At 43.7% G+C, this 23,836-nt stretch overlaps 1 protein-coding gene across 1 annotated transcript in view; it reads left to right on the top strand.

The window, feature by feature from the left end:
* IPO9 (importin 9) overlaps positions 1–23,836 on the top strand; it is a 567,644-nt gene that overhangs the window by 64,136 nt on the left and 479,672 nt on the right. The window contains exons 7-8 of the mRNA XM_069239031.1: positions 4,822–4,941; positions 20,550–20,650. Of these exons, the coding sequence (XP_069095132.1) occupies positions 4,822–4,941; positions 20,550–20,650 (221 nt within the window). The remainder of the gene's footprint in view (positions 1–4,821; positions 4,942–20,549; positions 20,651–23,836) is intronic.

The following is a 23,836-nucleotide window of genomic DNA, read 5'->3' as shown; positions in this document are numbered from 1 at the left end:
TGAAAGCTACTGATGACGAAATGTCACAAGATAGGAAGAAAAATATTTTATTACATTGTTTAAGCTCTGAGGGGCAGATGGTTTTCAGAACTTTACCACCAGTACTGTTACCAGATCATACGGAGGGAGAAGTGGACGTTTTCAAGGAAGCGCTAATGAGATTGGAGAAGAGATTCAAACCTACTGCAAGTCTGGCATTAAATAGATTCAAGTTTTATACTAGGGCACAGCATTCTGATGAGACATTTGATGAGTTTTTAACAGCACTACGATTGCAATTTTGGTGATATGACTGATGAGATGATTCGGGATCAAATTATAGTGCATGTGAAAAGCAGGAAGATCCAAGAACATCTGTGGGTTATGAGGGATCCTAAATTGCAAGATGTAATCTCTAGTGCGAAAGCTCTAGAGCAATCTGAGAAGTGGATGAGATCTGTACAGGATGTCGATAAAGTTAATAATATAGAATCTGAGGTGGTGGGTGCAATGATGGGTAGTAATTCGAGTGGTAATCCTGGTTTCAAGAATACTGGTGTAGGTAAGAAATGGGTGAGACAAGATAGGATGGAGAAACTATCCTGTTTCCGTTGTGGTAGTGTGAACCATCTTGCATCGTCGCCCCAATGTCCGGCAGTTGGAAAAGAATGTATGAAATGTGGAAGGTTGGGACATTTTGCTCAGGTATGTAAAGATTTCAAGAAAAGTAACTATGTAGCCAAAGGGAAGATGGCGTGTGTTAGTAGTGGTAAAGATGGTCATGATTGGCTGAAGGGTGATAATGAGCAAAAGGGCATGGTGTTGTCACTCAAGCATGGGGATAAAATACGGTGCGAACAGATAAAACGACCTAGATGTGAGGTACAAATCGCTGGGAGGAGGCTGGAGTTAATGGCATACTCGGGGTCACCTTGGACAATTGTTACACAAGATTATTTTAAGCAAGTCTTTGAGGGAATTTGGGATTTGACCTATTTGAAGGAACCAGATATTATTGCTGAAAGTTTTGAAGGGAGGACTATTGATGTGACTGGTTTTGTTGAAACTGGAATCACTTTTAAAGAGAGACGTGCCAATATTAAATTGTATGTTGCAGTTAAGGGGGTTAATGTCCTAGGATGGAGGGACCAAGGAAAATTGGTTGTAATTTTGAATCCCCGGTGTAGTGAACCTGTATTAGTGATAGAGTCCAGGGAGGCAACAGAGTGGATTACTTCTAAGTTTTCACTAGTAAATTGGGCAAATTGATCAACTACAGCCACAGAATTAAAGTCAAGGCTAATGCCAAACCTGTAATTCAGAAACTTAGGAATGTTCCCATTAGTGTCAGAGATGAATTAAAGAAGATCTTGTCAGATATTGTGAATGAGGGTGTGATAGAAGAGATTGAATCCTCTGAGTGGGTTTCTCCGATCGTTTTAGCACGAAAATCTGACAATTCTTTGAGACTGTGTGTGAATCTGAGAGCTGTAAATGTTAACATCATTGTGAATTGCCATCCTTTACCCAAGATAAATGAGGTCATTAGTATGTTGGAGGGGGCGAATATTTTTTCCACATTGGATTTGAGATCGGCGTATCACCAAAGTGAATTAACGGAAGATTCTAGACATCTCACGGCGTTTATCACCCCGCAAGGGTTATACCAATTTAAGAGGATGCCGTTTGGATTGGCGTCAGCAGCGTCAGTCTTCCAGAGAGCGATGTTTCATTTGTTTAAAGACATGGACAAATATGTGAAGTGTTTTCAGGATGAATTTTCTCAAAAGATGAAGTTGAACACAAACTGCATGTAGAAAATGTTTGTAAAGTGTTGAGTGTGAATGGTTTGACTTTAAGGGAGAAGAAGTGCAAATTCTTCTTGAAATCTGTTGAGTACCTAGGTCAGACAATTTCGGGAGAAGGTGTTGTACCAAAACGATCCCTAGTGGAAGCAATAGTAAATGCTCCTGCTCCTGATGATCGTGAAACATTATTATCATTCACTGGTTTGTGTGAGTATTATAGCAAATTTATTGAGAATTTTGCTACAAAAATGGAGCCTTTGAGGGAGCTTACGCGAAAAGGAGTCCAATATGTATGGACAGAAAAACAGAGTAATGCATTTGAGAGGATTGAGAAAGAGATAATACAGGCGCCTACTTTGAGACCTTTTTGTGTGGGGGCACAATGCATAGTTACTGTTGATGCAAGCATGTATGGGATTGGTGGGGTTTTATCTCAGAGATGTGGGAGAGACAAATGGAATGTTACATTTGCTTCTCGCACATTGACGGATGCAGAAAGAAGGTATGCAGTAATTGAGAAGGAATTGCTAGCATGCATTTGGGCTGTGGAGCACTTTCGGGACTATATTTGGGGGTCCAATTTCATTCTGCAGACAGATCATAAGCCTTTAGTAGGTATTTTATCTCCTGGGGGAGGTTGGAATGCCACTGCCCGTATTGCCAGACTTGTTTCCAGGTTGCAAGAGTATTGTTTTAAAATGGAGTATGTGCCGGGTAGAAGTAATGCTGTAGCGGATTGTTTCTCGTCTTCCACAGGATGAAGGGAAAGGTGTGAGTATTGTGGAAAGGGATGTGGTATCTTCTGTGTCTGGATACATGTCTGCCGAGTTTGGTAGTATACATGAAGATGAGTGGATGAAGTGTGATGAGGAGGATTTAGTTTTCCAAGAGGTTAAGAGATATGTGAGGGACGGTTGGCCAGGAAGGAATTGTATAGCTGCTGAGTTAGAACCATATGGTAAAGTTAGGGATGAATTGCATATAGAGAGTGGGTTGTTGTTTAAGAATGGGAAGTGCATTCCACCCAAGGGTATGCGAGATGTGATTTTGAAACTGGCACATCGTGGTCATCCTGGAATGTCTTCTATGAAAAGATTGATACGCACTTGTTTTTGGTGGCCTGGTTTAGACAAAATGGCAGGTCGGGTTGTGAGGGAGTGTTGTGTGTGTGTAAATGCGGAGAAAATGCTGAGAACAGTACCTGCTCCCCTTGAACCTATTCCCTGGCCGAATTGTCCTTGGCAGAAGTTAGGTTTTGATGTTTCTGGACCATTTTTTTCTCTTCCAACAGATACACGTTATGCTTTGGTGTTAACTGACTATTTTTCCAAATGGCCAGAGGTGAAGTTGGTTGCTCAGGCGACATCTGCAGCTATTATTGAGTTTTTCAAGGAGGTATTTGCTAGGGAAGGATATCCGGAGGTGTTGATTTCGGATAATGGCGTCCAAATGACTTCTGGTGAAATGCAAAGTTTTTTTAAATATAGTAATATCAAACATGTTACTACACCTCTGTATGATCCTCAAGGGAATGGTCAAGTAGAGAGATTCAATCGAGTTCTTAAGGATAGTATTTACTGGGCAAGAGGATTTGGGGGAATGTGGAAAGAGAAATTAAGGGAGAAGTTGTGGTATTATCGCATTACCCCGCAAAGTACCACGGAAGTGAGTCCATTCAAATTACTGAAAGGAAGACATCCTGTGTCTAAATCGTGTCCGTGGTGGTTTAAGAAGAAACTGAGTAAGGACTGGGAGGATATCTCAGTGGAGGAAGTTAGAGAAAGGGTGAGGGGGAGTTAGAGAAGGGGTGAGGGGGAAACAAGAGAAATTTAAGAAGAGATATGATGACAAGTGGAAGGTGAGGGAACCTAGTTTTTCGGTTGGTGATTGGGTAAAGGTGCGTGAGCCAGGTTTTGTGAGGAAAGGTGCATCTAAGTTTGGCAGGGCTTTGAAGGTTGTAAAAGTGTTCAAAAAAAGTGTTGTTACACAGGATGGTAAAGTGTGGAATGTGAGCAGATTGGCAAAATGTGCTGGTAATTTTGAGTATCATGACGGAAATTGTGGAACTGATCCGTTAGTGATGTTTGGAAGTGGGATGCAATCTGGTGTTTGTATAAAAAAAGGGGCAAGTTGTGAACAACAGGAAGTCATGGAGAATGGTTCTTGTGAAGGAGAGGCTAATATGGAGTTGGGTGACAGTAATGGTAATGTTACTATGGATGATCATTCTGTTGTGAATTATCATCCTGTGAATTATAATTCTGTTGCGTCACGTGTAAAGTCCTATGTCAGGACGAGACGACAGCCTGCAAAGCTCAAAGACTTTGTTTAGAAAAAAAGTATGGTGTTTACATTATGTTTTGATTTACAATACATTTTCTGTATTCTGTTGTTATATGTATTTTAATGTTTATTTTTCTTTTCTTAGTTTTGTTTAAGGAGGGAAAGTGTGTTGTATGTTTAAGTATAGTGGAAGGTTGAGGGGTGGAATGTAGAATGTGGGGACATGGAACCTGGGGGTTGGAGGTTGAGGCATTCTGATATGGGAGACCGTTGAGAAAGGATGTGTGGACCAGCTTGAGAAATAAACTTAAGAAATACAAGATTACGTGTGTCCTCATCTTTACAAAAGGTCTGCTGATTTTTGTTTTTATTGAAATCATTGTGTGGAGCAAGACAGAAGGGCATGTCCTGATATATGTCTGGAAGAGCAGATCTCTACTCGTGCCTGCACCTAGAGACCTCGGCCCACGCTGTCATAAAACAGCTGTTTATTTTGCTGGTGAAGGTCTCCTGGTCACAGAAGAAATAGAATGTATCACACTGTATTACTCACCACATCACTCATTATATTTGCATTTAACTTCCCGTTTGGTAATTTACTACTCATTCATCAGATATTTTTCCAGTTCTGTTAATGTTTGTATGTTGGAGGTGGTTAAAAAGTTTGTGTTTTACCTGCTTTGCTAGTTGTAAGGTAATAGTTGTAAATGGAATGTACCTTTAATAATCAGTTTCTGTTGCTCCTAAACAGGGTGCAGCCAAGGCTCTCATCTTCCCTGTGGTGCAGCAGTTCACTGAGGCCTTTGTCCAGTGCCTCCGGATGCCTGATGGGCCCACTGCAGATAGTGGGCTTAAAATGGAAGTTCTAAAGGTAACACAAAGAGCACTGATGTCTTGAAAGGTTCAAACAGCATCTCTTTTGTGTTGTGTGGTCAGTTGGGTGCCTCATGACGATCCTGCAACTTTCACAACATTTACTCTATTTAAACATAAAAATAATATAGCCCATAACATTGACTGCAAGAAAAACCTTAAAAGAATGTGCTTGAGCCACCCCTCCCACATTGGACACAGGCTTTGTTTTTTGTTGTACCCGTTAATAACCAACCAATAACTATCCATAATGCACACCACAACAGTAACATAACACTACTCAAATAATACCACTTAGCCGACTGTTGAGCAGCAAAAAAAGTGCCGTTTTGTGAGTATGGTTATAATAATGACTGACTGTGCTAATTGGTCACAAGGCGTATGTTCTTTTCTCTAAGAATCCATGGGTTTTGTAGTCCTTGGTTGTGTTAACACGTTTGATGAGCTGCTCAGTTATTAAAGAAAGAAAATGCATGATCCTCACCTCTCGGTCATGACATAGAATCAATAGCTAAAGTAAGCAAACTAGTTAAAAAGAATAACACATAATATGTTTAAGCTCACTTTATACAAAATCAAATGTTTTAACAGCCCCAAATAAATTTAAAAACAATTGTAACTGGGCCTGAAAAATTGTTATTTGGGAATCTTTTCTGAGGGGTTTTGTCATTTTGAGGTTTGCACGCCTATGCAGCTCAATAAGGGTTGGAAGTTGGCTTTGATGAACAAGACTTGGTAATTTTTATGAAGTCCCAATTTTAACTGTTGAGATAGCCACGAGTTTTGATACAAAAAGGGCTGCAGAAGGTGAGCCACACTAAGTGCCACTGGGGGCATTACATATGAATATGAGGTTCTCGGCAGGCATTAGGAAGCCTAGGAATAAGAGGCCCCATGTGTTTCAGGGTTTTTCCTTATTGCTTCTCTAGTTCACATTGCTTTTCCAAGAATTCGCTTATCACTGTATCCCTCTTCCTCATTACAGTCTTTGTCAATGAATGAGCTATGCCTAGGTGGCTGCACTAGCACTTTGAATTTAACAGCCCTTGTTACGCAAGCATAGTAACTGACCTCATCTGGACATTCAGATTCTGTTTCTTTTAAGGCCTACTCAGCGTTGGATGCTTCTTTTTATGCTGCTGCTTTTCTTATCTTTTTTTCTTTGCTTTCTGTTAGCAATTGTTTTGGATGCTAAGAGATCCTGCTCCTACAGTCCTTGTGTGGGTAGATCTTGAAACCAACCTGTGTTAATAGTTCTTTGTTTATAGGGTTGTTCCCTGCTTTGTAGGCGGATCCCCTGGGAGTGCTTAGCATGTCACACATGCTATCTCAATGTTGCATGCCAGTTCCAGCTCCTCCTTTAGTAACACTTTTTGGTTTTATGTTTAGAATGGCAAGGTGCTGCCGAATAATTTTTATGTCCATTCTGCACCTTCTCTCCTTGTGTCATTATTAAGAAAGTCCTGTCCTGGTAGTGTGGGTACATAGGGAACTTAGCTCATGGGAAACAGCACACCCCCAAACCATCGTTTTGATTGATCTAAACTTGGTTGTACTGTTTAGTTACCCCTCCTACTTTTTTTTTAGGTCGAGCCTAGGCAGCTTGCAAGCGATGTCTCTCGACATGTAAGCTACATCTGTGGCCTTTGCAACACGCCTATCTCACGCCCATCACTTTCATTCATTCCTTGGCCTGCCTTTCCAAATTTCCTTGATTTTGTAGGTAAATGCTTTACGTTTGTCCTGCCTTGAGGCTGCTTTGTTGCCACCTTGGAGACTGGCACTCTTACATGTATTATTGCATAATCAGCCATATACTTTAGTGTGGTGTACTACTTTTTTCTTTTGCCTCGCTGCGTCACACATGTTGTTTGTTCCTTTTCATTTAAAAAATAAAAATAAAAAGGTTGATATAGTGCAGACTCGATTGGAGGAGCGCTTTACATGAGGATGTGAAGTTTCATATAGCGCAAACTCGATTGGAGCAGTGTTTTACATGAGTACCACAACAAGTTTAGTAGTTGAAAAATATACAAACTGGAACATTTAAGACAGAAAAAAATGCAGAAATCCTCAAAGCAGCTTTCCTGGCACAGCGGGAGAGCTGATACTACAGTATGCACTGCACTTTGGGAAACTCGCCCCATAACGCTCTGTGGAGCATTTCATTAAAAACAAAATTCCCCCAGAACTCAACCTGTGGGGGTCCTGCGACAATGGGACCACCACCAAACTGTTCAGCAGGACGCTCGCTTTCGGTCTAGGTCATCTCTGGGTCCTCTCACTAGGTTTGGGTGGGGTGGAAGGGGGGGGGGCAAAAGTACTCTCTCCCACTATTCAATGTGTTTTTAAGCTCTCTCATGACTTGAACAGCTGTTTTACAGCTGGGCACAGTTTGTGTTTTAAGGGCCTTGTTTGTAATATTATTGCAGTAGACTTGCTAGGCCTGGAAATGTGTAAGGCACTACGCCCTCTAGGGATTACATCTGTCGCGGCTGTGACAACGAGAAGGGGCAGGGCGGCGCGCGTGGGGTGTGCAAACAAAAAATTAAATTTTAAAAAAAGGAAAACGCGTACCTCCTCCAATGTGCGCTGCTCCTTTGTCCTTCGTCGCTGCTGCAGGCACAGGCTCCTAGCATGCCCTGCGGCCAATCCTGACGCTGCTCAAAACAGTGTCAGGATTGGCTGGGAGTGCTCCGTCAGGGTGCTCCGAGGCAGAACTGTGTTGCTGGGATTGAGAGAGCCTACTGCGCATGTGTGTTTGGCCGGCCAGAGACGGCTGACCAAACATACATGTGCAGTGAGGGGGAGTGCTGAGCACTCCCCCCCTCGCTGCGCTTCACACCCGTGGCCTGCTCCTTTAAGAGAAAAGGATAGTAAACAAAGTTTATTATCCTTTTCTTTTAAAGGTTTTGCAGCTGCTGGAGGGGGGAGACAATGCACAAGCCGCCCCTGGGTTACATATATGGTTACACTGTATAACTTTCTGCCATTCTGTTTTCATGGTATGCCTTCTAGTGGCTAACTATATGGTTACATGACCATGTTTCTTAAAATTCTGTTTTTATTAGGGTGCTCCCTAGGGGCAGGTCTGAGCATTACAATTAAGATGCTACAATATTCACTGCACTCCGAAAATTGCTTTGCTCTGTATCCACTGATTACGGTTTATTGAGCTTTCTGTCTTTAGAATCAAAACTGAGGAGAGCTGAGGGTCGTGTCCAAGATGGTGCCCAAGTAGCTGCATCCTCACGGAGCTTTGCCCGCCCCTCTTTCTAAAATAGCAGGGGCAGTGTGCTCTGGGACAACCTCCAGCGCACATTAGGATGCAGTGGGGCCCCCCCGGAAAGCCACAACGCAGCACACAGGAGTACTTCCTGGCCCAAGGGGAGGCGTGCTGATGCACCCAAAATGATGGCCGCCACAGTGCCCTAAGTTGTATGACCCCAGATGGCTGCAATGAATCGCCTGGCTCCTTCCTCTGCTGAGGACTTCAAAATGCTAGCGGTAAGAAGCGCAACTGGCACAAGTGCGTTTTAGGCAGAATGGACCCAATGGTGCACATGATGACGGAGGGATGTGCAGGTCCAACCCTGCCTTAACTACTCCTAACACATCTACAACCGCCAGAGTAAACATAACACATCGCACGGCCCAGGGACCACTGGGCAGCCTTTTTTTTAATGCCATCCAGACTGTTGACTGAGTTTGGTTCCACCAAGACAATTATTGGGGGAGACTGGCATAGAGCGCTTGATCCACATTTAGACTGTTCCTGCCAGATAGAGATAACACTAGGGATAGAGCAACCTTGAATGATGTAATGAATGATCATGGTTTTAAGGATCCATAGCGTTTGACACACCCTAAAGATAGAGAGTATACATTTATCTCCTGTGTCCATGGGACTTGTTCCCGGATATACTTTTTTAATGTGCCATGTCTCGTTTGGCTTCCTAAGAGATTGTTGTATTAACCCTGGGGGGAATCTCCGAACATGCCCTAACAGTTCTGGAAATTGATCTAGGACATGTGTCCCCTGTATGAAAGCGTTGGAGACTGAATATCTTAAATTTCCATACCTCGTAGAGTAAACTAAAACTTTTTTGCCATTTACGTCAATTACTATTAGAAAATGTACCCCCCACAAATTCAGCGCAGATGTTATAGGCAGCAGGGAAGGCCACCTTGAGAGGTATGCTGATGCATGATTCAGCGATCCGTAAGCTTGAAATTATTGGTGCGCAATCTAGAGTTGAGAGGGAGGTGTGATCTCACTGATGCTTATGTGTGACATCCCACAACAGCTTCTCTCTGTCAGTTAGAACGAGTAACATATGATCTTAATACCATTTCACTACGTAAGCAGAATATGCCCTCCATCGTCTGAAAATGGAGTCATTATGAGCAAGGCGAAAATTTAGGCACGCTTTTTGCAGTTCATTTGCACCAGCGAGAGGTGAATTCTGCTATTCATAGCGAAACTCAAGATTTACTCACACACTCAGTGGAGATCAACTAAACTTATGCATGCTTCATCTCAGCACTTTATAGCTCAGAGGCACCTCTTTATCGCTTCAGCATAAGGTATCTTTGTCTAACTTGTCTGCAGAGGATACACAGTTCCTTGAGGGGAAGATCACAAAGGAGAAGAGCTCGGAGGCTAGCAGGAGTATGCCCTGTAATTAATCTCCAGGAGATGATGGTAGAGTGATCATCCGTCTAATCTTGAAGCCCGATAAGGAGCCTTCTAGTTGTGCGCGTTACCGTCCTATTTCGCTCATCAATGCAGACATGAATGGTCCTTGCAACTTGCCTCAAGAAAGTTCTGCCTAACTTGATACATGGCTCTCAAGATGGTTTTCTACCAGGACGTTCTTCTCGTAATCACATGCGTCTTTTGTCCAATGTAATATGCCAAGTACAAAATGATTCAGGTGATAAACTTCTGCTCTCTTTGGATGCGAAAAAGGCTTTTGACCGGGTTGAGTTGAGGGTAGCTTTATTGTACCTTAAGCAGGGCAGGGATAGGTAGCTTTTTTGTCCTAAATTCAGTGGCTATGCACAGCCTCTTTGGCGCAGATTGACTGTGGTACTCATTTATTTAACCTCTCTCACATCTCGTGAGGCATGTGCCAGGGCTTCCAGCTGTTGCCTTTGTTGTTCTTCTAGCACTTAAGCTATTGGCGGCAGCAATTCGTCAGTCACCTCTAGTTCAGGGTGTGGAAACGCCTGTTGGTGCTTGCAAATTCATAACTGTACGTGGATGATATATTATTGACTGAGTGGGGCAGCTTCCTCTGTTCCATAACTCATGATAAGTGAGGCTTTTTCTGTCTTCTATGGGTATAAAATAAATTGATCTAAGTGATGCAATCTCACTCAAGTAGAAACCAGAAAACCATACAAGTTGATTTTGGTCTCATCAGGTTTGAAGTTTTTGTGTCTGCTGATAAATAGTATGGTGGTTGATAACATCCAGCCATTGATGGATAAGATGGAACAGGACTTTGTGAGATGGTCTGCCTTACAGGTCTCCTTTTGGGGTAGGGTACAGATGATTAAGATGGTGACGGCTCCCAGATGTAACTTTTTTTTGCATGCTGTCCTTTATTATTCCTGCGCGTGTCCTCCTCGCTGTAAATCAGAGCATAAAGAGGTTTCTCTGAGCAGGCAGGAAAGCACAACTTAAATAGTCAAGATTGCATGCGTATTCCAGAGCAGGTGGTCTTCGGCTTCCTGACATGCAGCTTTACTATTTGGCTCCACATTTATTGCTTTATGATAAATTTATTGCTTATCTTTTGCCTCCTATTGATGATCAGCCACATTAGGTGGCATGGGAGTGGAATATTGCTAAGACTTCTATGGGTTTAGGTATCTTGTACAATACTCGTGTCTTAGCACCCTTGTTTGCCCTCCGACCATAAGGGGTATGTGGTCCGCTTGGAGAGATTCGCACTGACTCTTCAGAGTGCATAGCACAGTTCATAAGGAAGCGCCATTTTGGAACAATGAGGGAATTGCTGTTGATCAGCTGTCAATCAGAAGTGCTGTATGGGACGAAAGGTGGAATCATATCAATTAGAGATCTCCTTGATGGGGACGTGTTTTGTTCCTTTGAGTCAATAATATCTGAACTCTCCTTTCTCCAGTCACAGCTCTGGAAGTATTGGCAAGTGCAGCATTCCTTGAGAGGTAAACTAGGGTGAGATCCGATTCACCTCTCAGCTTCGCTGATAGGTGGTGTGTCTAATATTTACCAAATACTTATTCATAATTTATACTCGTGTGATAATTGTTGTGCAGAGAAATCCTATCCGCAGGAGCGGTTAGGAGTGGAATACTTAGAGGGCAACTGGAAGGAAATCTTAGAGTACCATGATCACTCACTCAGTGAAGTGTGCTTAAAGTTTGCTTATTTTAAAATTCTACATAATTGGTACTGGTCTCCTTTCAAATTGTATAAAGCTCATTTCTCAATGTGGAGTGTTGGAGAGGTTCTAGCATAGCGTGTGATGTATCACATACTTTGTTCACATCCTGCAGTAGATGCATGTTGGCATTCTAAATGAGAAACAATAAGTTCAACTAGTTTTATCCCTTTTGAGGAGTTGGACAAAATGGCTGTGCTACATTTTGAGACATTGGCGTACAGCACAGTTGCCCATGCATTAAGAATGGATAGCTGAGCTCTATATTCTGTCTACGTATGACCACCAAATTTCTAAGGTTCAGGATGAAATCCATGTTTTTGATGAGGCTTGTTTTTTTTTTTTTTGGACTTTGTGATCATTGACTGTTTTCCTTTGGCATGGGATTACTTCTTTAATCCATTTAATTGAGATAGAGCTTTGAGTCCTTTCATTTTAGGACTAGTATGGGATGATTAATTATTTGGGGTTTGTGGCATTATATGTTTGTTTGGTGGGGGGTATGTTTTACGTTGGGGGAGGGTTACCTTAGATATTGCTTAAACTGTGCTGGCTGAGTGTGATGGCCCATTTGTTTCTTATTGGTGATTATTTTTCTTCTCTGTTTCTCTCTCTTCTTTCTTATGATCTTAATGTTACCTATTGGGATCATATTTAGTCTATTTCTTTTGTTGAAGTGAGGTACTTTGTACTTCATTATAGTTAATTTTTGTGTATTATGAAATTCACAAAAATGAAGAAAAAAAAAAAAAGTCCATTGACGTGAACTATTAGAGCTGCGCAACAATGACTAATTGCAATACCACTTGGAAGATTTGGAAAATAGATCACAACGCTCACATATTAGAATCAAAGGGGTTCCATTGCAAGCAGACTCCGGAAAACTGGAGGACTATGTCATTCGCCTATTCCTCCATGTCGCACCTGATCTGGCGGACAAAGACATTGTTCTGAACTGCACTCATAGAGCAGGCCGACCAGCTAAATCCCGAGGCTTGCCCCATGATATCCTGACATATCCACACTACTTCAGTCAGAAAGAAGCTACCACGGCAGCAGTATGAGATCAGAAAGCTATCTCCTTCGAGGGAAGGAAGATATGATTGTTCCAAGACTTGTCACCAATAACACTACAGTGCAGCAGGGCCCTCCGGCGTGCCACCACCTTCCTCTGGGGGAAAGTGAGGCCACCCTTTCAGACTCATTTTTCATTGCAATAATGAGGCCCCCATTGTCCGCACCCTGGAGGAGGCACATTCTGTGTTGGGCATTGAGGCACCCCAAGAGGAGGAGACCACTCACCCAAAGACACAAAGCCCAACGCAACACTCCACTAAACTGCTGCGCCCCTTACGGCCACAAAAAATAGTCCACCAAGTCCACTTAAACGGCAAGCCCAAAGAAAGAACAACCTTGTTGTGTCAGCCCCAACACCGACATGTCAAATCCTGATAATGAATGATGACTGGACATAATGTTGGTGTCACACCGGTCTACTGGTTCACGGTCTACTGGTTCAACCTTGGAGGTCCACCCCGATTCTGGCTTCAAATCCCAGATGCACAACAACCTTCTAGTTGACACTTCTCAGTTCAGTGGAGCTCCGACCCCACTTACTATCCAGCACATAGATATCAAACTGCCGACAACATGGAGCCCTCGCGCCTGGTATATTGTGTTTCCAAAAGGGGAACGTCTCAGTTGTATGGTTCTATACTATATACCCCCTTTTCTAGCTGTACAGACCCGCTGGGATGGAAGCGCCGCTCTTTGACCCACACCTGCATGCTTAACTTCCCTACACACTCATACATGAGAAAGATAATTAATTTAAACGGCTGAGGCCTTAACGCCCCAGTGAAGCGCCTAATATTCCTCTCCATGCTTAGTAACTCCAAATGCGATATTGCCTTATTCAAGAAACCCATCTTCTCACAGCAGACTGGATTCGCTTATGGTCCCGTTGGTTTTACCACCAATACTTCTCTCGGGTCCAGTAAAAGAGCCAGGTGTGGCAAACCTATTGGCCTAACACTTTCTTGGTCGGGTCATCCAGACACAAGCTGAACTACCAGGCAGACTACTTTCCTTGCGCATGGTGATTAATACATACACTTTCACACTTGCCAATGTCTATGCCCCCAATGACCATCAAGAGGTCTTCCTTTTGGAAGCAATGGGCAGGGTGATGGCCAAACCTGATACAGATACCATTGTTTGGTGAGGAACTTTAATGTGGGTCTGTACACACTCCTAGTTCATTTGGTTCAGAGGACTGGACAAACCGGTGCTTTCACACCTATAGGCCTTCAATGGCTGAGGGGCATGGGGGTTGGTGGATATGTGGTGCTTGCATCACCCACCAGTGAAAGATTATAAGGTCTTCTCTGCAGCCCACCAAACTTATGCTAGACTAGATTTCTTTCTCACCTCGCCACTGTGCCTACCAGACCTCATGCTACAGTCCAGCTTATGGTGCGTCAAACATATGTTATTGACACATGAGTCCACCATATCTGAAATCAACAAAACTATCCACACCAATGACACCCCCAACACGTCCATTGTCTTACTGTGGGACACATTGAAAGCAGTGATACAAGGCCGTTTTAAAGGCTATGGCTGCATGACTTAATAGAGACAGAAAAGAAAAACTGCTCCGCTTGGAGGTCAGGTGAAAGATTTAGAAGAGGCACATAAACAAAGTGGCTCCCAAAGAGTACGGCGCCAACTCACACTAGCTTGAAAAGAGCTCATTCCCTGAACGACGTGGATAAAGCGGAATATGCTGTCCTCCTACTAAACAATACTGTGCTGTGGTAATAAAGCAGAGTGCCTCCTGGCGCATTGGCTGCATGCCCAGGTCCTCAAACAGAGAATACCAGAGATTGAAGGGAGATGGGGTATACCAAGATGCACAAATTCCTAGCAAATTTGAACACTTCTATGCCAAACTGTATACGGCAGAGAAACATAATCTAGGGGACAATGAAGCGTACCTGACTCAGGTTCTCACGGATTGCATTCGAACTGCAGATGCCTCACAACTAGACAGGGATATCCAGCTCAACGAGGTACTGATGGCTATTGCCTTCTTGCAACTGGGTAAAGCACCTGGGCAAGACTGCTACGCCTCAGACTTTTGCAACCACGCTAGCTCCCATATTTGCCTGCCTTTATAACTCCTGCAGTGCCTCCGGTTTACTCACTGAGGGAAGCTATTTTCATGGTACTCCTCAAACCTGAGAAAGGGCCCTCTGCACTCCTCCTTATAGCGCCCCATATTATTGTTAAACGTAAACACAAATGTTTTTACTAGCACACTGGCAGCCTCTCTTCCTCCCTACATGCAGGGCTTGGTTGACCCAAACCAAACCGGTTTCATTCGTGAATGGGGCTGCAGTGACAATACCAAGCACCTGTGCCATCTAAGAGATAAAATCCACGAGCCCGTACACCAGCGCTCCTGCTCTGTCGATGCCAAAAAGGTGTTTGATCATGTGCATTGGCCGACACTCCAGTTGGTGTTGACCAAAACTGGTTGTGGCACAGTTTCACTGCTGGATATAATGCAGTTTTTCGAATCCCACGGCTAGTGTCAGACCAGTGGGCTACTGTTGCATCCCTTCACTATAGCACGCAGCACCAAACAGGGCTGTCGTCTCTCCTTTTTGCCTTATATGTGGAGCCATTCACTGAATGACTGCGCAGACACCCCTTTACTGCAGGAGTTACCATGGGAGGCATGGAACATAAAATAGCCGTATACGCAGATGATACCATGATAGCAGTTACCCAAGCCTTCACATCCCTCCCCTCACTGATGCAGGAATTGGAAGCCTTTAGGAGGGCCTCGGGTTTTACAGTGCATCTTCAGAAATCACAGCCTTTGAATCTTATCATCACACAGGGTGATCAGCTCCAATTAGAGCACCTCTTCCTCTTCTCTTGGGCCTCTAATGGGGTCACGTACCTGGGCCTGCAAATACACCCCTGAACAGCGGAACATAACTATGTCACGTTGCACTCCACCACTGGGTCAGGCTTACAGTCATGGAAGGGAAACATCTTCTCTTGGCTGAATAGACATGCTGCAGTTAAAATGACCCTACTATCCAAAATATTATGTTCTGCAGACACTACTACTACAGCCTCCCCCACATGTCATCAGCAAACTGAAGCATTTAATTGAATACTCTATACAGGCGGGCAAGAAGGCACGCACGGCGGAGAAACAAGCATATTTGACTATGACGGAGGGTGGCTTGGATATTCCTTATTTGATGTGATATTACCAGGCTGCACAGCTCCAATATCTAGTAGAATGGTCTAGGGTGCGCAATGAGAAGCTTTAGTGCTCTACTGCCCAATCAGTAGCCTGGATCCACATTTAGAAATTACCATGACTCCTCAAACCACATAGACCTCCAGGGGAATACAGCTCTCCTATAATTAGGATGACAATGACCGCCTGGGACAAGGTACAGATAACACGGAAGCTCTCCTTCTGGCATATCCTCACTGACACCAATCCTAGTGACTCCCGATTTCCCACTGGCCCTTCGGGTAACTGCATTTTCGCAATAGCAGACCGCTAAGTGCAAGAGGGTAGGAGACTTCTTTGACCAAGATGGGTTTATGGACTTTGCGCAGATCCAGACTAACTGTGGTATCCCTCAAGGTGCACACTGGCAGTATGTCCCCATTAGACACTGGGTCTGCAGCCCCACATACGTCCGCATGGCAGATGATTCCTCACACCATTTGAGAAATGGCTTCTTACTTGTAACACAGACAAAGGCCTCCTCTCTGATATTTATGCATTTCTTAACACCCAGATGACCGACACTAAATCCTCGGCACAGTGACAATGGAAATCAGAGTGTGAATGCACATTCTCCCCTATGGAGTGGTCCGATATTTTACACCATTCCCGTACGTCTGTTTGTAGCGCCACCAGTATGGAGACCCAACTGAAAATTGTGTATTACTGGTATTGCACGTCGGCTAGATTAGCTAAATGGAAGCAAGGTAGAAATGATGACTGCTGGAGGCAATGCTGACATCAAGGCACCCTGATATATATTCTCTGGCATTGCCCCAAGCTACAACAATATTGGTCTGATGTACGGACTGACATGAATTAAATGTATGACAGACATGCCTCAGTTCCGTAGCTACATCCTGCTGTCCCTTCCTAGTGTACTAACATGTCCCCTACGATCGGCTAGGGGAAGGGCCATCGCCCTCTGTGCAGCAAAACAAGTTATAGTGTTTAAGTGATGGGGACAGATAAGACGCCAACACGGCTGGACTGGCACCATATACTATGGGAACTTCTGGGCATGGAGAAATTGACAGCAGTTGTGGATAGTAGATGACCACAATTTGACAAGACGTAGGACCCTGTAAATGGTTCTTATCTCAGGAATTCAGGAAGCTATCTTTTCCAATCTACCTGTGGGTGCTCCACCTCACACAGACGGGTCAGGGAGCCGCATGAGACATGGCAGTGGTGTCCCAACATGGACTCTTTACTCCATAACCCTAACACCTCTCTGCTCATACTATCAGGAGTCGTCAAGTAGACTCCCTCCTTTTCCCCCGATATCTTTCTATCATCCTCCTTTCCCTCGCAAATCCCTTCTTTATCCCCCACACTCCTGGTTATTCTACTTATTCCCTGTTACACCTCACCTGCCTGTGGATGTAGGTGAAGAATTTGTTATGTATTGTCTGTTTACCCAAAATACAATAAAAATTGATTTAAACCTAAAAACTCAGAGCTTTGCTGAACAGTTGCTGCTAGCACAATGTTTGTACATCGGGCTGATATTCTCATGAGTTCTTGAAGGTGTCAGTGTTTTTTTTTTTTCTTTGAGGGGGACCTCCCTCAGTGTTTTGATTTTCCCTTGGTCCCTGGGGATAGTAGGATAGGTTTGGCTCAGTTCACCAGAGAAAGTTAATTTTGTTAAGAACTTTGGTTTCTTTGTTACAGTGCTCCTTAGAAACCAACAAGGTAGCTCAGTTGCTTGAGCGAGTGCAGCCTGAGACCTGCTGATCACACTTGAGTCCTAGATGGGATGACTCCCCTACTTAAGTTGTGGATTGTGTTAGCCCTATTGAACACCCTCATAGTATTGCTACTACCAATGTGTTTCATGCTGTGAGGAGCTCTTTTTATTTTCAAGCGCTCATGCATTTTGTGTACAGCCTCTTCATATGTTTTTGGTGTCTTATGTTTCATGATGACTGTCTGAATCCCTCAGTAAAGTATTGCTGCAATAGTGTTCTTGCATAGGGCAAGAGGAATCAAAGGATGATGTATTTGCATGTGCTGAGGAGTGAATGGGCCATATGGATTATGACTGAGTGTCTTGTAAGGTCCCATGGCATTAGTCTACCTACCTCTGCACTGGGACTCTGTTGCTAAGCAGGCCTTATCAAAGCTGTGACTCTTGACAATGTTATATAGGTGTCCGCCCACTTTGGAATCCATTGTAATCAGCAGAAGATATGTTTGTTGTAAGTAAATTGCCTTGGTACATGTGAGGGCATTACTTTGAAAGACATTTTAGTTTCATATCATCACCAGTCCCTGCAGTTAAACAGGTAAAAATCTGAGCTGGTGAAATAATTTTCAGGGTTTGTGTGTGCCCTTAAGCAACAGCTTTGCCTTCTGGAATATGAAGTTAGCTCTCTGGATATTGAAGACCTTACAGGGATGAAGAGGCATGATGATTCCATTGTATCACTTTTGCCTTCCGTTTGAGCCTTTCTTCTTAACTAGTTCCATGTTTACATTCACATAAAAGGGAACAAATTCACCAACTCCTTTACTGTGTTAGGTGTTTGAAGCTCTTTTCTGCATTTCCAAGAACTACTTGTAAATATTTCTTACTATACCAAATAATGATGGTAATTCTGTGTTATAAAAATTCACATCCTTACACTTTTCCTGCTTACCAGTGTTTGGTCTCCTTCGAGTACTTGTGTATACATGAGCTTGTATGTCTGTTAGTTAGTTCATTTTATGCCGGCTCTTGGATGTTGCTTTCACACCTCTGGCTCTTGAACCTCTTGCACATTGGCAGTGTTTAGATTTTGGTGCTGCTCTGGTTCTGCCTACCCTTTGATGAGCTCGGTGCTTGGAGTTTTGCTAACTTCATCAAGTCAAAGTCAAAATCTTTATTTGGTCAGAAGACCATAAAAACACAGAATAAAAACATATACATATTACATGTAAAAGTCATTACAATACACAATCATCCAGATTTGTAAGTCAGTGCACTAATTCAATTAAAAACATCCACAATTATTTAATTTGACACATATCTCTTCCTAATTTTAATAGAACCCACAATATAACTAAGCTGGGCAAGACACACTTCCAGGGAGGATAAGCTTTGCAAATATCTCAAGCCCGGCTGTAAAAAGCAGCTGCACAAAGAGCGATATAAAGTGCATAAAAGCATAAAATGTACAGTTGATTGGGAGCATCATATCACATTAGCACATGGCAGGGATGGAAACCAGGTACCCACCTGGTGCTGACTTACTGATGTGACAAACAGTTACACATTCATCATGTTCAGATGGTTCTTGTTTTGGTTGCTTTTCATTGACCATCCTGCACCTTTTTTGCTTTTCTTTGTGAAAGACCAGAACTCTGTTCTAGGTTCCCCATGGAGAGTTAACATTCTTCAAGGAATGCAGTATTAGTAAAGCTGATATCAAAAGGGTCCTGAAGTGTGTAGCCCAAAATGACAGGGTTCACTGGCCAACTCGGTCCCAAACAATTTCCACCGCCTAAATTATCATATGTGAGGCAGCATAACACACATTGTAGCAATTCATAACACAGTGTATCAGTTTTCCTTATTAATATTCCTGTGAGTTCAGGCTCCGACACCACGTAGTATTGGATGGTTATTATCACTACATGAGACTTTACGGTGGACCCTTGGGTCACTCAACCCTAATGCAGCCATCCTTGTCCAATGACTCCATTGCAGTCGAGTAGATTCAGTAAGAATTATTGAAAAGGAAGAGTGGCACCAGGTTCTCCATTGTGAGTAGATTCAGTGCAGAGCCAAAATAGTGCAAGGGAAGGAGATGAGGAGGATTGGCTTTAAACTTAATCTAGCCAGCCAGTGTGAGGTTGCTAATAGAGAAAGATAAAGTGTGATGTACTGTGAGAGTGTTGGTAATTTTTAAAATAAAGCAGTACAAATAAATGTGAAATGACTTGGGGGGGGGGGGGGGGGGGATCTTTTAGAGTCTTAACAAGCTGCGACAAGGATTTCCTTACAACAGCAATTTTGCAGTGAGTACATTACATTCATAGAGCTCCCAGGCAGCGGGTTTTCATCCCTGAACATGCAAGGAGAGTAAGAGCTTGGTACAAATAGAGAAAAAAAATGTGTGCACAAATAACAAGTGACTTGAATGTCAACAACCAGGTCTGGAAGCCGCATTCTTACAAATAACATGGAAATAAAAATAAAATGCGAAGAGTGACGAAGGAGACGCGCACGAATGATAAACCACAATGGGTGAAATGTAGCAGAAGTGTAAAGTGGAAGATAGGAGGTTGATCTATGTAACTAGCTGATCAACAACCTCACACGTTTTGTAATCACTGATTGGATTAGGTCTGCAAAGCACACCCTTTCATCAGGTCATATTAACAAACCTCTTTAAATAGGTTTGTGTTGATCATAGCAGCTACTATTGTCTGTTTTTTGGCTGAAAACCGTCCACACATAGTGAGGAAATTAGCGTAATAATATGAAGTTGTTTTCATAGTAATTCTTGCACTCTTAGTGATGTGCCTTTCTCACTACTCACCTTCTCACACGTGTATAATTACTTCCTGGTGGAGACAAAAGAAATTGAAGCAGCTAGTTCCGATTGTTGGAAATGTCCTTTTTATTTTCAGCTTTCCTAATGCTGTGCACATGCTTCTTTTCTGTCTCCTTGTGAATTGGCAATATCTTGCTTTGTGAAAATAAGGCAGGCTTGGTATAGACGAGTACTGTGTGTGGCACAGATAGCAGGCTGCTCAAATGTCTTAGTAAGACAGAATTCAGTGATCGTCTGTGTTGGTGTCTTAAGGAGCATTTTGTTGTGTTTTTGTTATTCATGTTTTATTTGTCCTTCTGTCTTTCAGGCTGTGACTGCTCTGGTGAAGAACTTCCCCAAGCATATGGTGTCTTCCATGCAGCAGATATTGCCGATTGTTTGGAATACCCTGACTGAAAGTGCAGCTTTATATCCTTTTTAAAAAACAGAAATACTTTCTTGCCTTTCTCCCATTTAATTCCTGGTCTTTTTTATTTTCACTCTTGCCATGTTCGCTGTATGTTTAGTAGTTTCTCGAGCCCTGAGCTGATCAGCTGAGAGCATCATGGGATCAGTTTTGGGGTATCACCCCTCATGAGCCAGGCTAGCTTGAATCCATTGACACTGTAAGAAACCCTGAAACCGGTCCCAGGATGCTTGTTTCTGATGTAGGGAGGACCTGGCCTGGCAGTTTTGTTGAATTTGATTCTGTCAGTGAGTTACATCTGTGTAGGCACCAGTGTTTTGAGTTTACCTTTCAGAAACAGGGTGGGTGGGGAGAACACTGAGACCTACCTAGTTAGCAGGGTGACTTTGACAAACTGAATACTGAAACCTTGGCATGTTGCCCAACAAGTCGACTCTACAGATCAAAGTGTATTTTCTTTGAATGCAATAACTTTATTTTTCTTTTCTGGAATTAATTGAATATAATTTGCAATGGCTGAGTTACCACCAGGCCCCATATCATCTTCATCAGGCGGTCCTGTGTTTTTTTTGTCAATAGCATTCTAAATTGAAGAACGTGTGGTGTTGCTTTTTCCATTGTGATTTGCCTGTAGCATTTGCAACTTCTGTCTAAACAGTAGTCCAGCAGGGAGTCTGCAATGAGGCAAGTGGTGCTCTTCTACCTCTTTAAGATAGTGAGCTTAATTTTTTTTTGTGTATTAGCTGACAGTTTGAATTAATAACATGTGACTTTATAAATGATCCAAATGTTAGAGGAGAAAGTTACTTACACCTAACAGCAGTTGTCCTGTCTTTCTAGTATCTTTCTATAAGATTCACATGTATCTGTAGCTTCTAACTCAGTCTGAAATATGGCCGACCTAATTAATTGCAATATATAGAGTAATACCTCTTACTGCACATATTGAATTAAGGGTTATGTGATAAAGCACCTCCACATTTCCCCTTTATAAATTTCAGCTTTCCAAGCGCCTTGAAATGTGCAAGGGGAAAATGCCCTGTAAATGACAGGACATGTACATGTTGGTACACACTAAAATCTGCATTTAATGCCCCACTTTAATCTTAGTGATAGTATGTAGGAAGTTGGCTCTGTATGTACTATTTCAAAATAAGAAATAGCATGCACAGAGTCCAAGGGTTCCCCTTAGAGGTAAGATAGTGGCAAAAAGAGATAATTCTAATGCTCTATTTTGAGGTAGTGTGGTCGGGCATTAGGCTTATCAGAGGGTAGTGTTAAGCATTTAATGTACACACACAGGCAATAAATGAGGAACACACACCCCAAGACAATTCCAGCCCAATAGGTTTTTTATATAGAAAAATATATTTTCTTAGTTTATTTTAAGAACCACAGGTTCAAGATTTACAAACAATACTTTAAATGAAAGGTATTTCACTCAGGTATCTTAAGAACTTTGAATCAACACAATAACATGTACAGTTGTGGCAAAAATGGCAATAAGATATTTTAAAATTGGACACTGCAAAAATCAACAGTTCCTGGGGGAGGTAAGTATTTGTTAGGTTCACAGGTAAGTAAAACACTTACAGGGTTCAAAGTTGGGTCCAAGGTAGCCCACTGTTGGGGGTTCAGGGCAACCCCAAAGTTACCACACCAGCAGCTCAGGGCCGGTCAGGTGCAGAGGTCAAAGTGGTGCCCAAAACACATAGGCTTCAATGGAGATAGGGGTGCCCCGGTTCCAGTCTGCCAGCAGGTAAGTACCCGTGACTTCAGAGGGCAGACCAGGGGGGTTTTGTAGGGCACCGGGAGGGACACAAGTCAGCACAAAAAGTACACCCTCAGTGGCAGGGGGGCGGCCGGGTGCCGAGTGCAAACAGGCGTCGGGTTTGCAATAGGTTTCAATGGGAGACCCAGGGGTCTCTTCAGCGATGCAGGCAAGGGGGGGCTCCTCGTGGTAGCCACCACCTGGGCTAGGGAGAGGGCCACCTGGGGGTCGCTCCTGCACTGGATGTCGGATCCTTCAGGTCCTGGGGGCTGCGGGTGCAGTGTGTTTCCCAGGCGTCGGGTTCTTTGAAGCAGGCAGTCGTGGTCAGGGGGAGCCTCTGGATTCCCTATGCAGGCGTCGCTGTGGGGATTCAGGGGGGTCAACTCTGGCTACTCACGGGCTCGCAGTCGGCAGGGAGTCCTCCCTGTAGTGTTGGTTTTCCGCAGGTCGAGCCGGGGGCGTCTGGTGCAGAGTGGAAATTCTCATGCTTCCGGCGGGAAACGTGTGGTCTTTAAAAGTTGCTACTTTGTGGCAAAGTTGCAGTCTTTGTGGAACAGGGCCGCTGTCCTCGGGAGTTCTTGGTCCTTTTAGATGCAGGGTAGTCCTCTGATGCTTCAGAGGTCGCTGGACCCTGGGGGACGCGTCGCTGTTGCAGTTTTTCTTGAAGTGGGGAGACAGGCCGGTAGGGCTGGGACCAAAGCAGTTGGTGTCTCCGTCTTCTCTGCAGGGCTTCAGGTCAGCAGTCCTTCGTCTTCAGGTTGCAGGAATCTATCTTCCTAGGTTCTGGGGGCCCCTAAATACTCAATTTAGGGGTGTGTTTAGGTCTGGGAGGTTAGTAGCCAATGGCTACTAGCCCTGACGGTGGCTACACCCTCTTTGTGCCTCCTCCCGGTGGGGAGGGGGGCACATCCCTAATCCTATTGGGGGAATCCTCCATCTGCAAGATGGAGGATTTCTAAAAGTCAGAGTCACCTCAGCTCAGGACACCTTAGGGGTTGTCCTGACTGGCCAGTGACGACTCCTTGTTTTTCTCATTATCTCCTCTGGCCTTGCTGCCAAAGGTAGGGGCTGTGGCCGGAGGGGCGGGCATCTCCACTAGCTGGGATGCCCTGTGGCGCTGTAACAAAGGGGGTGAGCCTTTGAGGCTCACCGCCAGGTGTTACAGTTCCTGCAGGGGGAGGCGAGAGAGAAGCATTTCCACCCAGTACAGGCTTTGTTACTGGCCACAGAGAGACAAAGGCACTCTCCCCATGTGGCCAGCAACATGTCTGGTGTGTGGCAGGCTGGCAAAAACTAGTCAGCCCACACTGGAAGTTGGGTATGTTTTCAGGGGGCATCTCTAAGATGCCCTCTGGGTGTATTTCACAATAAAATGTACACTGGCATCAGTTTGCCTTTATTGTGCTGAGAAGTTTGA

The sequence above is a fragment of the Pleurodeles waltl genome, chromosome 6 (assembly GCF_031143425.1).
Source record: "Pleurodeles waltl isolate 20211129_DDA chromosome 6, aPleWal1.hap1.20221129, whole genome shotgun sequence".
NCBI lineage: Eukaryota > Metazoa > Chordata > Amphibia > Caudata > Salamandridae > Pleurodeles > Pleurodeles waltl.
The sequence above is the reverse complement of the archived record's forward strand: the minus strand, read 5'-3'. Positions and strand labels throughout refer to the sequence as shown.